This window comes from Pagrus major, chromosome 14, assembly GCF_040436345.1.
Source record: "Pagrus major chromosome 14, Pma_NU_1.0".
Lineage (NCBI taxonomy): Eukaryota > Metazoa > Chordata > Actinopteri > Spariformes > Sparidae > Pagrus > Pagrus major.
The window spans coordinates 15,357,228-15,374,849 of NC_133228.1; the positions used below are offsets into that span (position 1 = coordinate 15,357,228).

General features: G+C 41.9%; 1 protein-coding gene across 1 annotated transcript in view; it reads left to right on the top strand.

The window, feature by feature from the left end:
- Positions 1-17,622, top strand: part of wnk1b (WNK lysine deficient protein kinase 1b) — a 97,108-nt gene that overhangs the window by 64,120 nt on the left and 15,366 nt on the right. The window contains exons 14-31 of the mRNA XM_073480717.1: positions 575-1,996; positions 4,982-5,068; positions 5,898-5,972; positions 8,844-9,101; positions 10,229-10,299; positions 10,411-10,561; positions 10,729-10,845; positions 10,970-11,080; positions 11,246-11,293; positions 11,543-11,698; positions 13,051-13,925; positions 14,005-14,318; positions 14,410-14,471; positions 14,798-14,854; positions 15,958-16,023; positions 16,131-16,164; positions 16,251-16,318; positions 17,315-17,614. Coding sequence (XP_073336818.1) covers positions 575-1,996; positions 4,982-5,068; positions 5,898-5,972; positions 8,844-9,101; positions 10,229-10,299; positions 10,411-10,561; positions 10,729-10,845; positions 10,970-11,080; positions 11,246-11,293; positions 11,543-11,698; positions 13,051-13,925; positions 14,005-14,318; positions 14,410-14,471; positions 14,798-14,854; positions 15,958-16,023; positions 16,131-16,164; positions 16,251-16,318; positions 17,315-17,614 — 4,272 coding nt within the window. The remainder of the gene's footprint in view (positions 1-574; positions 1,997-4,981; positions 5,069-5,897; positions 5,973-8,843; positions 9,102-10,228; positions 10,300-10,410; positions 10,562-10,728; positions 10,846-10,969; positions 11,081-11,245; positions 11,294-11,542; positions 11,699-13,050; positions 13,926-14,004; positions 14,319-14,409; positions 14,472-14,797; positions 14,855-15,957; positions 16,024-16,130; positions 16,165-16,250; positions 16,319-17,314; positions 17,615-17,622) is intronic.

Below are 17,622 nucleotides of genomic sequence, written 5' to 3' on the forward strand. Positions count from 1 at the left end.
CTTTTATTTAGATATTATATATTTAATAAGTCAAAATAATGTAAACCCTGTATTTTTTTACTTTTAAGTTACAGGTTGCAACTACTGAGATAGAAAGCTTTTGCAGAGAGAAGCTCAAAAATACAGTTTTCCTTAGTGCAGATGCCTCAGGATATTATTGAGCTTAGATCCACACTTTGGCCTTTCTTCTCTTTTTTATTTACTACCCCACTGCGTACCTACCTCTGACCTCCCACTGTGTCTCTGTCTTGTCTGTCTTTTGATTGTCTGATTGTCTTTGTTCTCTACCTGTCTTTCTCTTGGTTCATCTGCCTGTTTTACTGCAGCTTTGCATCGTTGCGTTACCTGTTGACCTCATCTCATTACTCCTTTTTACAGCTGTTCGGTGTCTTCTGTCCTGTCTTAAAAAAATCATTTTGTTTCTAGTGTGGAGAGTGAATACATGTCCCTTTTTTCTTGTCTTGAAATGATGCTCTGTAACACACTATTTTCTCCATTTCATGTGGGCCTTTGCTGTGGTTCTCTCTCTCATTTTGAATCTCATTCTCAACTCCATTGTATCTCATTGTCGCAGCAGCATTCAATGCCGCACCCCTACAGTGGCGGCGCAGGAGGAGCAGGAGGGAGCATCCCCCTCTCAACTCTCCCAGACCCCGCGACTCTTTTCTTCCCCTCCATCCCTGAGAGGCCTATTTCTTTCTCGCCTCCTCCCACTGGGCCTCCTAAGGCCTACAACACCCAGAGACGCAAGAGCACGTCCATTCTTGAGGCCCATACCCGTCACTTCCAGCCTGCCTACCCTCGCTATGGGAGCAGCCTGCATCCCTTCTCTGGGATGGAGGGAGTTGAGACCCCCTCACTGTTCATGGTGAATCCCGGTTTTGCAGCAGCTGCTCAAAGACTTGGTGTCGGGGAGCCGCTCCATCTCCCAGGACAATCGGACCCAAGTCTGTACAGCTATAAAGACATGAGAGCAGAGCATGAGGAAGCAGTGAGGAGATTAAGTCTAAATCAAGCTGCCTTATTGGACCATTATGAAGCAATGGCATATGGAGGATACCCAATGACTGCACACCAGCTTGGCCACTTGAGTTTCCATCAACAGAGGCAAGCAGCAGCTGCAGCTGCTAGTATGGGTTTCGATCCTGGTCCTCTACCTCAACCAGGGTTCTTGCACCCACACATCATGCAAAGAATGAGTGCACACAGCCCGATCCCTACACCCTTAACTCCCATGAGTGCACCCACCGTTGGTTCTGCTCCTTCTTCATCATCTGATGGATGCTATCCACCACAACATACGTCCCAGTCCCCTTTCCCTATTTCTGCACCTCCTGTAATGGCCGACACCCCACAACCAACAACTGGAAGCGTCTTTGAGTTCCATTTAGCAGCAGCCGCTGCAGCTGCTGCTGGAGACCCGAGCCTCCTGGCATCCAGACTATTCCGGGCCCGAAGGAGCTCCATGGACCTCCCTCTAGAGGACAACACTGGAACTGGATCAGGCGGTTCAGGCACGTACAGCCGTCTGCAGCCAGTGACAGAAGAGCTGTACTCATACGTCAGTCCTGAGCTCCCCTTACCTCCAGGAAGTCTTCTTCTCCACCACACAGGTTTAAAAGACAGAAGCCCAGACCCTTCTAGTGACTCTATGGCCTCCTCTGATGCTGGAGAGTTCCAGTCACCTCCTCCCCCACCTCTCCTCCCTACATTCGACTCCTCAGCTGCTCAGTCCATCCCTCACTCATCCTCCGCCGCGCTCTACGATTCATCCAGCGGAGCGTTTTCCATAGATCCCCAGGGACATCCACCCTCCATGCAGAGCTTTCTCCCTCCCACTCCATCCTCTGAGCTCCCGCCTGGGGGAGCTTCATCGACTCAGCTGGAGTCGCTGATCCAGAGTGCCTGGGCCCGGCATGGCGGGGTGGTACCAGCCCAACCTGATATGACATACCATGAGTCATTGCTGGCCATGCAGGCTGCTAACCCCACTCTGGTACTGAGTTAAAACCCTAAAATCACCCCTAGACCTCTGGGTCAGTTACTAGTTGAAATTACATAAGTTGCTTTTTTGGCAAAGATCCACAACCAGCTGTTCATATATCGTGTTTGCCACATTATGGCTTTCTATAAATTGTTAGCATTTCATAGATTGAGAATTTCACATATAAAACCATTATTACATTAATTTCTCATCACCTTGTGGCAATTGTAAACAAACAAATGTATTGTTTCGCATAGATAGGTAGAAAACAGTAAAGTGTATCCTTCTGTGAAAAGCAACTGAATTATTAACTTAATAGTAATTTGATCCAGAGGCCATTACACCAATCCCTATTTTGTTTTTACCTGACCAACCCACGAGCCCCAGCTCATGCTTACTTGTCATCATTAAGTCTTTGGTTGTGATTTTAGACCCGACAACCCGAGTCATATCAACACTACAGAGTGAGTCTCATTATCTGCCTTCAAAATGTCTCACATTATTCATTCCATGACACTGTTTGCCTAAAGAAAAAGAATCTGTAGAAAAGTGTTAGTCAAGAGCTTTAGTTAGCAGTACTTAAAGGATTTATAGGTGGAGGCATGGAGTCAGTATGGAGTCCTAGGAGTGCCATTAAAAAACAGCAAATCTGTAAAATAATAAGACAATAAATGTGGAGATGTAAAGCAGAATAGATACATAAAAATACAATTAAAAATATTTTAAAATGAATAATTAAATACAGAAATGAATCTGTACTCATATAATAATATATGATAAATGGACAAATCCATGTCAAAAATAAATGAAAGTGTATATAATTGCTTTATGTTGTTATTTGTCATTTTATATAATTACATTACATTATTTTTTTGATTATCTCTATAAATCAAATTTTTCTTATTTATGTATTTATTTATTTGTCTTTATATTTCTACAAATCTCAATTTCTAATGTATTCCTTTATTAATACTTCTTTATGTATCCACATTTACTTTCTTATTCTTTTACTGATTTATTCTTTTTTTTTATGGCACTTCTATGACTCCATACAGAAGCACATCTGGGTACAACCAAAACCAGAAACACTGGATTTCAACATAAGAGCCAGTATTGTTAGTCAAGTACTAATTATTTTAAAATCAACATTCAGAAGGTAGACGTTGAGACAAACTCTGGTGTACAAGCTTTATAAGCAAACAGTCTAAGCCCCCTTCCTTTCTGTTTTTTTGTTTGTATTTGATTTATTTGTTGGTATCAGTAAGTAATATTTTGTTTGTATGTTCATATATGAATGTATATGAGAAATGTGTGTTTGTAAGGGTATACTATGTGGTATACCTGCATTTTTGCTCGTACAAATCCAAAGTCCATCGGTCTTAAGACAACTTAAACTACCTCTAAAGTCTATGTAAAAACACCTGCACATTGAATATTATGTTTTGAATCTAAGGACATCATTGAAGTGTGGTGACGCTGTGAGACTTTGTTGATTTGTACAGACAAACACACAGAAACATACAACAAAACCAAGGGGGCTCAGACAAACTGAGCAATGTAACCATGCAGGTAGACATTTCATTTGTATATTTTGGATTCTTTCTGTTGTTTTGTGTTGTAATAACTAAAGATCTTGGCTTTAAGTCAGTTCTTTATTATAGCATAGGGTGTTGTCATTTCCGGCCTGTCTGGAAATCAACTTCCTACTCAAGGTTCAAAGGTCACATTTCAGTTGAAATTCATTAAACCCTTAGAATGCTGATATTATCTGTGTCACTTTTACTTTCTTTGTTATTTACTTTGAACCACTTATGATCTTTCCTTTAATTTCTTTAATCTTTATCTGTCATTTCTTCTGTTTTTCTTTCATGTCACTTAAGTTCGCTTTCTTTATATACATTTTATTTATTAGATACTTGTGCTGTGAAATTCTTGAGTATGTTTTTGTGACTGCCTATGTAGGATGTTAGAAAAAGGTAGGTATCCGTGTGTCTGGTGCAACATACTTGTAGAAGATCCCACCACACTTTGTAAGGGTGGGCTTCATGACAAGTAGAAAGTTGCAAACAGCCTTCTAAGGGTTCGGTCAATAAGCGGTCATATTTGTGTGCAGGCAGCTGTAGATTATTCGAAGAAGCCAGAAAGGAAATATACAGCCATGATTTCTTGGTGCTCACTGCTTAAGCAGTTGGACTTTTCTTTAAGGATTGGTCGTATTCCCAGGATATATATATATATATATATATATATATATATATATATATATAAAATCACTACGCCATGATAAATTTATCATGGCGTAGTGCTGAGGATAAATCGAGGGGTCAGTGCTCTCTAGTCTGGTGGTATGGCACTAAAATTAAACTTTGTTTCACCATCTTAAATAGCCACGAATAGATAAGGATGAAGATGAAAATCTTTTAACATAAGGCGAGGTTGCTTATACCGCGTTTGTCCACAGGGGGCGTCAGAATCACCAAAAAGGAAGTTACTTGTAGTCACTTTAAGTTCAGGAATTCTGTTTTTAGTGTCAGTATTGCAGCTTCTACTTTGTGCTCCATTGACTTATTATCACTGCCAATCACTTAGGATCTGACCTGCATGTTGAAAAACCCCCTGTACTTACACCCTGCCTAACCCAAGTACTGTGCCTGTACTGTTGTACCCGCTACACTACAAGCTGTGTATACGTGTATACGCATACAGTATGTGCATATATCTGTTGCCGTAATACATCGATGTGTTGTCTGTGCGTGCATGAGTGCATACACAAGAAGAAAACATAGAACTGATCAGTATAGAACAGCAGAAGTACCTTGTGTTTGCAGTCATGTACAGTCTCTAATCCATGAGCTACAAACATGTTCTGATTATTTCTTGATTTTTCTCCTTCCTTGTTGCCAATCTCTTGATTTCTCACCCCTATCCTCCATCCTTTTATATCCCACAACACCTCCTCCTGTCTGTCCATCTTTCTCTTAATCTGTTTCTCAGCAGCAGGTTCAGGCACCCACCACTCATTCTCCAGGACCCCCTCTGGTCCCCGCCACCAGCCAACCAGCTCCTCCTGGGACTTCCCAACATGTAAGGAAAACAATGGAAGTAACCCAAAAACTTTAGACATTTTATGCATCCTAACTTTGTTTTACCCAGCTCTCATTTTATCTCTTTCCTCACACTTATAATCCCCTCAATGTCCAAACCCCATGATAAAATACAAAAATAACTCCACCCTATTTTTGGTCTCATTCAGTTTTGACTAAGATGTCAGCTTTCTCTTTGAAGTCGTTGCCTTTGCTTTAAGGTATCCACAGTAACTCCCACAGAGCTGGCACTTTGCCTGCAGTAGAAGCACACTCTTTTTGAAGAACTGTTTGCCCTCAGCACAAACCGCTGCTATGAACTGATTGCAGGCCTAAAATGATTTGATTGAGCGTGAAAGTCGATGTTAATCAAAGATCAAACATTTCTCATCAGAAAAAGATGGAATGTATTAAGTTCTTTTATTTGAACTAGCAAAACAAGCAATCGCCCATGATTACGCTCGCCATGTTTACATGAAAGTTGTATTCAAAACCTTCACATTGCATTCACATTTTATGACTTGCCAATAATCATGAGAGTGCTGTCACATGGCTTAAAACTTTAGTTTGTTTTCATAGCCAACATCAAGGCAGGAAATTAAAAATAAAGTGGATAATATATAACTGAAATTAATGAGATTAATTCCCAGCTGGTATTTTCCATATCATTTTTGTTTCTAATAACTGGGATTTGAGTTTATCCAGGTTATATAAGCAGGACATGAACTAGAAAAAGTATCAAACCTAAAATGTTTATATTAATATACTTATATCTAAATTGAATTTCCTCTCTTCTTTCCTCTGCTCTCTCTCCCTCTCTCTCTGTCCAGGTCGTTTCATCCAATCATAGTATCACATCAGTTCAGAGCCCCACGCACACGCCTCTGCCACAGGCGCCTCCACAGGTATGTAAAGAACAGTAGCAGCGCTTATTGAATTATTTATTGAACACAATGCTTCATAAACACATTCCCAATGCACACAAGCTGACTGGTGCTGGATTAACTTCAAAATTGCTGTACATGACGCAAACAGCTATCTGCTTATAGATGAAGTAATTATGCACACACATGCTAAAGTATAAAAGCACAAGCAGTGACTCAACAGCTTTCTTTAATACACCTCAGGGTTAGTTTCAGTTCCAAACAACCCTCCATCAGTGTTGTTTCCCCATAGTCTCCATATCAGATGTATTTATACAGACCTATACACTCCTTACTAACCACTCAGAGGTCATTTGATCAGATATTTCTATGACTTTTCAATTCAGTCATGTACCCAGTCGACAGGCAGTTATGTAATCAACTAGTCATGTTGACAGTAAACATTCCAGTCGTTTACCTTTTTCTAAGTTCATATTCAATGTCATTCTCGGTCTGTGTGGTACTATCGCATGTTGTGCTCGTCTTGAATTGCTTCTTTTTTCACACTAAACTTTTTCATCAGCTCAGCTTGTTTCTTCTATTTTTCTTTCCATTCTCCGGCTCGCTCATTGGCATGCTGCCTGTGCTCATCACTGGGTTTGTTTTTATGTGTATTTATACATGCCTACTTGTCTTTGTTGGTATGCTTATGGTTTTTGCAAAAAACGGATGTATGTATGTGTCTGTGTGTGTTTTTTAGTTTTGTGATCTCAGTCCGGCTCCCAGTATAGAACATCTTTTTCTTCTGTACCAGCTAGCTCTGGTTCAGGTACCATTACATATGGTGGTGTATGTGAATATACTGTATTTAGTGGCCCATGTGTGCCTATCCTGATGTATAAGTGTGTTTGTATGTGTGCATCTTAGTTAGTAATTGTGTGTCTACGTGATTTGGACATCCCTCTTGTTTGTATGCTGTTTAGATATAACCTTTTGTTGATGCCTATGGCCCTGTATTTCTCCTTTGTTCACCCCAGACGTGAGCAGTGAAGAATCTTGTTTCTCCAGGCCAGTGTCCTGTATGGTGTTCTATTAAAGAAACAAAAGAAATATTCACATTCTTTAGAGTCTTATGTAGCATTTTGTAAATTGATATATCATCTGCAAAGTGAGCAACGCAGCATGCAAAATCTCCAGTTGCCGACGTGTTAATTATTAGACAGATGTACGTCAGAAGGTTTAAGTGCATTTTATCTTGTATCTATGAAGGGAATTGATTATGAAGAATGATTCACAATGACTTCAGCAACTTCAAAATTAAGTTAATAAGCTTGGCATGGCTACTGATGTTTAGCTTTAGATCTCTGTTATGCATAAATAGACAAAAAAAACTACAGTGAAAGTCATTTAAAGGTACCCTGTGGATTTTTTGACGCTAGTAGCACTTAAGGGCAGTCGTTTTGTGAGCGGGTGCCTGTTTTGTTTGTCAATTGCACAAGGTAACATGAGGGTCACAACACAAAGTCTTGCCAATTGTTTCACACTGTTTCACTGATTGACAGATGGCTGTAATGCTCCAACATACACAGCAATGCCCCAACAAAGGCAGGGAGGAAGAAGGCTGCTCGCAAGTAAACATGGATGTACAGTTGCCTTTTGTAAATGTCATTTTACTTTGTTAGACGTCGAGGATTCACATAATGCCTTTTGTTGAGTAACACTGAATGTAGACATAACTTTTGTTTGTTTACAAGAAAACTCCCCATGGCACGTTTAAATCACCACACCATGTTAAAGGTACTGTACTACAAGGAACTTTTAGCTGTTTATGTATCATTCTTGATCTAATACCGATCCCTCTATATGACCTACATAAGCTAATTAGACCATCAGCGAGAAGATTAGCTACAGTATTTCTGGATAAATATTACAGGTATTCTTAATGCCCATTACTGGATTGGATTCCGACTAATCCAGACTGGATAAGTCATAAAACCAGAATTTTTTTTTATGGAGGAGTGCTGAGGGAGGATTTAGGGCTCTCACAGCTTGAGTAAAGAAGCTGCACTGTAGTTTGGCGGAACAACATTGCACTTAAAACAAAGTTTACTTTTCACCATCATTATCTTTTGTCCACAGAGGACAAGTACTTTCTAGTAGCTTTAGAACTCAGAACTTTGAATTTAACTCTTTGCACCTGCTTGCCACCTAGTGAAGATTAGCAAAGTATTTTTGCCTGCATTGAATCCAAACCATGGCTATTTAGGCATCAATTCATTGGCCAATTTTCCCAGAAGTATTAGAGCTGTGTGAGGAAACATCTGTTGGTAGCCCTGTGTCTCAGTTTTTATATGGTTTATAGCTGTACTCAACCTTGTCTGTAGAGATCTAAGTTGTTTTTGGTTGCATGATCTTAGAGTCTTGTGTGTTTTATACAGTCGTCCTGTCATAGAGTTTGCTGTTCCATTTGAGATGTTGTCACTAATAGGCTTGATCAATGTCCCAGTTGTCGTCTTGCTCGGAAAGTTTTTTCTTAAGTTTCTCAGAGTCAAACGTGTCAGTAATGGGTCAGTGAGCTATGGGTGGCCCTTTGTCCTGGTCTCATGATTTATTATGGAGATCAGTGCTCACAAGCTTTATTTATTGTTTGATGTGTATAAACCAACAGTCAAACTAAAGACCAGCTTCAGCTCACTATTCCATCACCACGCCAGTTGACTTTAAATCTGTCATCACATCTGATCACTTGTCGGGTTTATCTACTTCCTCACCCTCCCAGTGACGTTGCTGCCCCCCTTTCCCTCACTTTTTTCCTCCTACCCGTCCTCTGCCTCATCTACATTCTTCTTTCTCCTTTCTTTTTCCTTTCTGCCTCCCCCTCTTCCTCTTTCTGGCCCTTCCTCCTCTTTTCAGCCCAGTGTAACTCCGTCTACCGTTTCCTTGGTGACCCTGCCCTCTGCGTCGCCGTCCCTCCCTGTCGTGGCGTCCCCTCCCTCTCCTCTGCCGCTCCCTGTTGGGGTGTTGCCTACTATTTCCCCTTCTCCTCCTCCTCCTCCTCCTCCTCCTCCTTCTTCTGTGCCCACACCTGTGCCTCAGCCATTGGCCACCGTGGTGCCAATCATCAGTGTAGTCACCGCCCCGCCTGATACTCCCATGGAACCCCTTCCCCAGGTACTGGACAGTCAAAGCCCACCACTGGATGTGTTGTCCCTGTTCACTGTGCTCACAACTGCCGAAGTTGAATGCTGCAAAGAGCCTTGGATTGTTTTTATGGTCCGAGATGTGTATGGAAGGGAAGCTTTTTTGTCTGCATATTATATATATTGTTTCTCAGACAAGATTATTCTTATGTTGAAACCTTACTTTTACCTGGGAAGTTTGCTCATCCGAGATTCACTCAAACTTGTCGTAAATCACTCGTTTCACCCTCGCGAGATTTCATCATCACCTGTTTTGCCCTTTGTGCGGAAGAGTTTCATTCACAAAAATCTTGCCCGAGAGAAAAAGGAATAATTTGATGCCACGGAGCCTCAAGTCCTGCTGCCAGAAATCAAATTCAGCAGTTTCTAGAGTTGTATTAGAGGACCTGAAGCTCCAAACTGTCCAAACTGTAACAGTTAGATGCTAAAAGTTAAAGGGTCATTCATGTCAAGTAATTGTGATTCAATCGAACAAGTGTTTTCCTCTTGTGAAGAAAGGCAGACTATCTGTGCATGACCCAAAGGACAGGTCTTGACCACTGAAATTCCCTCAAATACAAGGTACAAGGAAATTAATTTGTCTTCTGTGTGCCAGCGATAAGGACTGATTTACTTAAAAATCCACAATTGAGCAACAATTGTTGGAAAGGTTCCCTGAGTTGTTTATGTGATGTCACTGAGCCAGTGAAAGATTTAAAACATGCTGCAGGAGACAGTTGGTCTACTGGTCTGCTAATGATGTCTAATAGAATCAATCAATTACTGTCCGCAGAATTTCTTTTTGGTCCAAGTTAAACATTTTTTATTTCTATGAAGTCATTCATAAATTTGATTATGAGACAAGGTTGCATGTGTTTTTGAAAATACTGTATGAATACAATCTTTCTGTGGCAGCTCCTGCTTTGCTCCTTTTTGTTCCATGCTCTAGTTTTAGTTCTTTATCTCAAAACTTGCTCTATCTAGTTAGTTTTTCTTTTACTTTTGTCAAACTTTGCTTTTATTCCATGCTTTCCTCAAGTTTCCCTGGTGTTTGGTGCTGACACCGATCATACTGTGTGTGTGTATGTGCCTTTTCATGTGACTGTGTGTGTGTTGCAGTCTGCCTCTCAGTCTTCAGAGCTGTCCCAGTCCCAACTACAGCCACCTCAAGTTCTCTCATCTATAGAGAGGTAATACATGCATCCACGAGCAAACTCTCACAGAATTACTGATTGTGAAGCTCACACTCTTCTTTTTTTTCTCTAACTAAATGTGACCTTTGTGTGTCCTCTCTCCCTCAGCGGCCATTCTGAGACTTCAGGCCTGAGCGACGGCAACGAGGGAGGAGGAGGTCGTCACGAGGGTCGCTCCACCAAGCGTCATCAGAGACGTTCTGTTCGAAGTCGATCACGCCATGAGAAGCTTGCCAAGGCCAAACTCAATGTTCTCAATGTAATAGCACATCCTATAAATCCTATTTACACTGTACCACTGTGGGTATTTATTGGTTTTTACAGAGTTATGGGTTTCAGTAAAACTAATGAGCATCTAATCAAATAATCATCTGTTTACTCCTTCTTTCTGATTGCCTTTTTCTTTATCTGTGTTCATGTGTGTAGATCTCCAACCGAGGGGACAGGGTAGCAGAGTGTCAGCTGGAGACCCACAACAGGAAGATGGTGACTTTCAGGTTCGACCTTGATGGAGACAACCCTGAGGAGATTGCTCAAATCATGGTACACACAGTCCACCACTCTTTTTATTCATTCACTCTCTCCAACCATATTAACAGGGCTGTATAAAGACCTGAGTATGATTTACTTTCAAGTTTCCCTGCGGTGTGTGTGTGTGTGTGTCCAGGTTCAGAGTGAGTTTATCCTGGAGAGTGAGAGGGAGTCGTTCATTGAGCAGGTCCGAGAGGTGATTGAGAACGCTGATGAGAAGGGTCTGGAGAGAGACACAAACAGTCAGGTAAATAAAACCCTGACACTTTAATTATCCCTCTCTTCCCCTGTTTACCTTCTTCTTTGTGTTTTTTTTTTTGATAGAAAAATGCTAAAATATTTGCTTTTTCATGAAGTCTTTATTGCTTTTGTACAGTTTGTGTGCATACATTTTTGTCTTGTTGATTTACAGATGGCAGGTGATAAGGTGCAGCAGATTCCTGCTATATCTGTCCCCATGCAGGTAAAAACAACAATATGAAAAGCCTTAGAATAACAGTAACACTGGGTTTAGTGTCAGGAGCAACAGGGCAGCACAGGTTGTAAATGTCTGTGTCCTTGAGCACAGTAAATGTACAAGAAATATATCACATTTACTCTGTGAAGCTCCATTAAGCTTCCTGTTCATTAACTTTGTAAATATTAGTTTGCATGTTATTCTCTTATAGAGTAAAAGATAACAATGACATTTATCGACATTCTTCTCTTCCCAGACATCCCTCCCAGTGCAACAGCACAAGTGGTCCACTCAGCAGGTCGGAGGTTCATCGTCAGCCCTGTACCTGAAGCAAGGCTGAAGGAGCAAATGTTTCCCACCGCGTCGTCTCCTGCCCCTGCACCTCCTGTTGAAACAGGTCAGGACTGTGTGTGTCTCTCTGAGAGAGAGAGAGAGAGAGAGAGAGAGAGTGAGAGAGAGAGAGAGAGAGAGAGAGAGAGACCTTTAAAGGCCAACTAGCAATTCAGTTGTTTTCTTTTCCAAAGAACTGGGTTTTGTTTACAGCCTGTCCACCAATGTTTCTTGCACCGTCGGACTCCCAGATAAGAAGTCTGCGTTAAATAATTAAATTAAAACATTTTGCTGAAATGTTATAATGATAACCCACAAAGAAAGAAATACAAGAATAAGACCCAGGCAGTAAAAAATACAATAAAACAACAACTGAATTTTCCTTAAACTCACAAATTAAAGTGTACTTAGCCACTAACGCTTATCAGATTAAGCTGTAATGCTTTTAGAGGAAATTGCCCAAATGTTCCGGCCAAATGCAATAACACACTGGCATTTATTAAATTGATAGCATGGGATCTTGTGCTGGAACATTAGAATGTAAAACTGTATCCAATCTTGTGTCAGATATTGGGGAATTTAAACATTGTGCTGTTAAAATATATCAAAAATACATTTTGCATCATACAATGTTTAAAAAAACAAAAGGAAGTAAAGCAGTAATTAAAAAATGTTTCTTAATCCTTTTTCTATTTTCTAAATAATACAAAGAGGATCTGGCATAATTTGTTAGTGGATTCACATAACTTTGCAAACAGATGGGGACTAATCCAGTCAGGATCAAGTGGTTCACCATCCTCTCCTCTCCACACTCTGACCTCGACACATGCTGAAACCTAGATTTCCTGAGTGGGATTCAAACCTAGAATTACTAGTAAGTCTCTGACGTAACCGTCACAAGAAGGCCCTCTATGTAAGCCAAACGTAGCCTTTAAAAGAGAAATCCAGGAATTCAGCATCAACTCAACATTGTTGGATCATTGACTGTATAAAATAAGGACTGAGCTTTCAGGTCTGAAAAGTGAAGCCAAAGCATTCTTTTGGCCAGCAGGGAGTGAGTCGACTAGTTGCAAAATGTCTGATTGGATGTAAGCCATTGAGAAAATGACCCTACTTCTCACTTGATTTATTACCTCCGTAAACAGTTTCCTAATGAGTTTATAGTCTCAATCGCTAGTTTCAAGTTTTCGTCAATACAGCAAGATGTTCATTTAGAAAATTGTGGTCCCATTTAGAGTAAAATAGATGATGAATCAGGGTACAGGCTACCTGTGATGTTTAAAATAACACTCAATTTCAATTGGCAAGTCAATAAAACCAGGTATTGTTAGGTTAAGGATCATCTTACAGTGAACAGGACGGATTCTTGGGGTTAAACCCGTGTTTCTTTTGTTCCAGTTCTTCCTGCTTCTGTCCCACCTTCATCTCAGACTCCAGGCCAAAGTTTGGCGTTGTCCCAGTCTGCCGGAGCAATCAACTTACGACAAGCCTTCTCTGAGCTCCAGCAGAGCCAGAATCAGTTTGACTCTGGTCCCAGCACGGCCCCGGCTTCCATCCACTCCACCCATCCTCCTTTGCAGCCTGCAGCGGCTTCTGTCCCCTCACAGGCCAGCGCAGTCACTCCTGCTGTGGATCTCACTGCTGGTCTTGTCCCTATGAATTTAAACCAGGAGCAGGTCTTGGAGCCCTCCCTTCCTCCCCCTTCCTCCACCATTCCTTCTTCTGTGCCCGCTGTCTGTCTCAGCCCCCCTTGTTCCTCCTCCCCTCCTGCCACCGTGGTGAATCAGTCCATCCTTCAGTCACAGCTGGGGATGCAGGCTGTGTCGCAACCCCAGGGACAGGTGCAGGTCCAGGGGCAAGCACAAATTCAGCCCCAGGCTTTCACCCAGCCTCCATCTCAAACTGTCTCTGCTGTCATTGCTACTTCTTCCACTTTACCACCGGCCAGCATCCCACCAACAATGCTCACCTCTCCTCCCCCCACCCTCACTGCTCCCCTTGTATCCTCTCCCCCCTCCACTCTTACATCCACTGAAGTCTTGTCCTCAATCTCTCCCAACTCCTCCTCTGCCCCTTCCCTCTCCTCCACTGTCATCCCCACTACTGCCATCCCTGGCCCTCAACTTGCTCCCTCTGCCGCCTCCCAACACTCTTCCCCTCCCTCCTCCACCTCCTCTGCTGCTGTGGGGCTCCAGCCAGTGACCACCAATGTTCCTTCAGTGCAGCCAACTTTGATGCACTCCCAGCCGCAGACAGCAGCCTTACCTGGGCAGACACACACACACTGTGGGGAATGCGATGCGAGGTAAGAAGAGGCCGATATTTCTTTATTTAGTTTCTTTACTTTGTTTAAGTTGTAGATCATTCAGTGATATCTTTCTCAGGTGTGAGGCTGAGTCCCAAGGCAAACCTGACGACATCCAAGCCCTAGAGAAGAAACTGCGCTCTCTCTTCATGGACCTCGGCGGAGGAGTGCCACCCACTCAGGGGGACATCGTAGCTGCTGACCCTGCCTCTGTAGCCTCCATAGGAGGTACCTCCTCCCCTATAGGCCCCTGCTCTACCTCCAGCACATCTGTCACCACACCTGGCTCCACCCTGCCTGCCAATCCCCCTCAGCCCCCCTCTAGCCTCGCGCTGGGATCACCTGCTCCAATCCAGGGCCCTGGAACACCTATCTCCACCCCTGCACAGATTGGTAGGTAGATGGGTGTGTGTTTCTGAATATAAGATTATGTTAGTTACCGTGTGTTTTGATAATTTTGCTTGCTGGCTTTCAGTTTCTACAGTCGTCCCTGCTTCGTCCTTTGGCCAGACCACTCCATCCAAAACCCCCTTATCCAGGGTACCGGTGAGTGATTAGCTGAAGAGCGGGTTAAACCATTTATTGTTGGATTTTTTAAAAATGTAATTCTATGATCCGCTATCAGACCAGTGTTTGTTTTTAAAATACATTTCCTGGTTAATTTACAGATAAAGGTTAAGAAGTCAGCGATGATCTAATCTTTAGAATGTATAGGTGTTTCTACTCACTTTCCTTACAACTCATCTGGCATGTAAATTCCTTTTAACATTCTCCACAATGAACACCATTCTCATAACCTCCTCTACGGATCTCTTCCCTCTCATTTCTCCCACTCTGTCTCTTTCTCATCACCTCTCTGTCTCTGGGATTAGGCCAGTTCTCCTCCTTCAGAACTCCTGCCATCTTTCCCTGGACCTTGTCTAATACAGGTGTTTTTTTGCTCATTTTTAGATTTTCCAATGCAATGCAATACTGTATTCATACTGAGCCTGTAATGCTTATGATTACAGTACCATGTGGCATCTGGTGTGTGTGAATTGTGCTTCTGCTGTGTAAAAAAACATGTGATTAAAGTGACTATTGGATATTTTTAAGGCTAGCAAAACCACAAACTGTTTAACTTTAAAAGAAGATGATTAATTTTGATTACACATACACAGAAGATACAAATTAAATATGCAAATCACATCAAACTGTACAGATGTTCAACATTCCAAAACAACTGAATGCCCATCAGAATATATGTCAGTCGAGCTCAATGAGGGAGAAGAATGTAACATCAAACAGATATGATAAACTGCAACTTTGAATGAAGAAAAATTATGGAGGATGAAACTAATAGGACTGGAGAGAGGCTGGTTCAGAGTTGGACAGAGAGAGACAGAGGTGGCGGGCAGACAGCCGTAGGACCGGGTAATTCAGGGCAGAGAAGACACTGAACTGACTGTAACTTCCAGACTGTTTTGTTGTGCCTGTGAATGCTGCCGTCCCAAAAATAGACCTCTTATTTAACCGCTGAACAATGAGATATGACTCTCGGCTCTTCTATGAAAAATCTGACCTGCCAAGTTTCCGACACTCACTCCTCTTCCCTTATGTAACTCTCATGGGTGAGACTGTCCTGTTTGATTAAGATAATCCTGCTGTAGTCGAAGCTCACGCGGGACTTGATTTTAATGATTTCCTTTTTAATTGCAGTTAAAATACTCAGGAGAATAAAATACCTTGTTTGTCCTCTAAATTGCCTTACCTTTGTTTGTGTGTGTGATTGCACAGGAGAGCGCTCTGATTTAGAGTTTAATGAAGTATTTGAGTAAAACAAAAAACTTTTGGCTCCTTTAATTACGATTTGCTCGTAATCATTAATTAACAAACCACAATTTGTAAACCAATAAAATCATATCTGCCGAATGCCAGTCCATGTGTGCTTTTGGCTGAGTTGTGCTTCTGTTCAATTCATTTGTTCAATTCATCAACTTCAGTCTCTGTGCGTGTGTTTGTTTATTTCTGTGTGTGTCTTGTCTTTTTCCAGTCCCAGCAGCCTCTGGAGGACCTGGATGCTCAGTTGAGGAGAGCTCTGAGCCCAGAGACCGTTCCTGTCAGCACACACACACAGGTAAACACACACATGTTTGGATATTATTCTGTAAATCATGTTCTATTTCACTGCTAACCCGTTTTGTTTTCTCCTCACGTTAACCACAGGCCTCTCACAGTGGCATTCCTTCAGTGGGACACAGTATGTATATTAACAAATCTATTAATCTATGTATCTGTCTCTATATCTGTGCGTCTGTCTAATATTTGTAAAAATCTGTCTTTTAGTTCCCTTTTCTCTGGAGGAAGACACTGTGTCCTCTCGTGCTCCTGGAATAAAACTGGGAAGATTTCAGGTGAGATTTCTGTCACGGACCACACATGACATGTCATGGGTCAAAGGGTCAGTTGATATAATAACCGTAGCCTTGATCCCAGCTGAAAAAGGCTATTAGAAACTTTCCATTTCAAGTATATTCTTACAGGAAGAGTCTGAGAATCTGTTAAATTAGGTATGAATCTTACAAATTGATCAATTTGCAGAAATTTCTAGTACTTTACAACTTGTTCCACATTTGTGTCATTCCTTTAGATTGTTAGCTTTCAGGTGGCTTTCTCACAACAAATCTCGCTACCTTAGAAAGCAGATCTGTTAACCTTTTTTCTTTTTTGAATAAAAATAAAGTTTCTGCGGGTCCTTAAAAAGTCTAATAGTCTAAAATCCAATAATCTGAATTTTAAGCCTTAATTTGTCTAAAACACAGGTTTGACAGTTCTTAAAAAGAGCACACACAGCTAATACGTCGCGATGTGAGGTGTTGGATAACGTGGTGTCTAAAAATATATCTCTTTCTGGAGGAAATATGTTTAAATTGCTTCTGTTAATGTTACTTTCATTTAAAATTCAAGTTCAACTAGGTTTGGCTCAAGAATAGTGCATTTAAGGGTTGGTTGAAGTCTATTGGAAATTTGAAACCCGCTACATCTTGTGCAAGAAAACACTCAAATTAGGGAACAAAGGAATTGGAATCACATGGGAAGTCAGAAAAACTTAAAAAGCCACAAGCAAACGCCTGCAATCAGCCAGCATTGTTCTGTATTCACATTCGGAGCTTCACAAAAGTCTGGCCCTAGCACGACCCACTCAGCGCCAACAACGTTAACTCCTGCAACTCCAGTAAGCAAGTCTTATATGTACTTGTTGAAACCTGCAGAACCCCAGTAATGAACCTAGAGGTAGCACAGTTCATAATTGGGAAGAAAACCTGCTGAACAGTTTAACAGTAGCAGTTAAGTAATGCTGTTTTTCTCTGTTGCATCATCCTCTTTCTCTTACTCCTCTCACCGATTAGGTCTCCTTGGCTGCTGAGGAGCCTCCTGTCAAACCCCCGGCCTGCACTGAATCTTCCTCCACCACCTCCTCATCCTCCTCGTCTTCTTCCTCCTCGTCATCCTCCAGCCTTTCCAGCCCGGAGAACACACTGCACAAGGACTCCTCATCTCCTCTGAGAGGGGGAGGAGGAGGAGGAGGAGGAGGACGGGGAGGAGATGTTGTGGACGGACTCCCTCAAAGGACTCTGGGAGTCCAGGCCTCACCCCTCACCTCACCCTGCCCCTCTCCTAAGCCCACCACGACCATCGGACGCTTCCAGGTATTTCT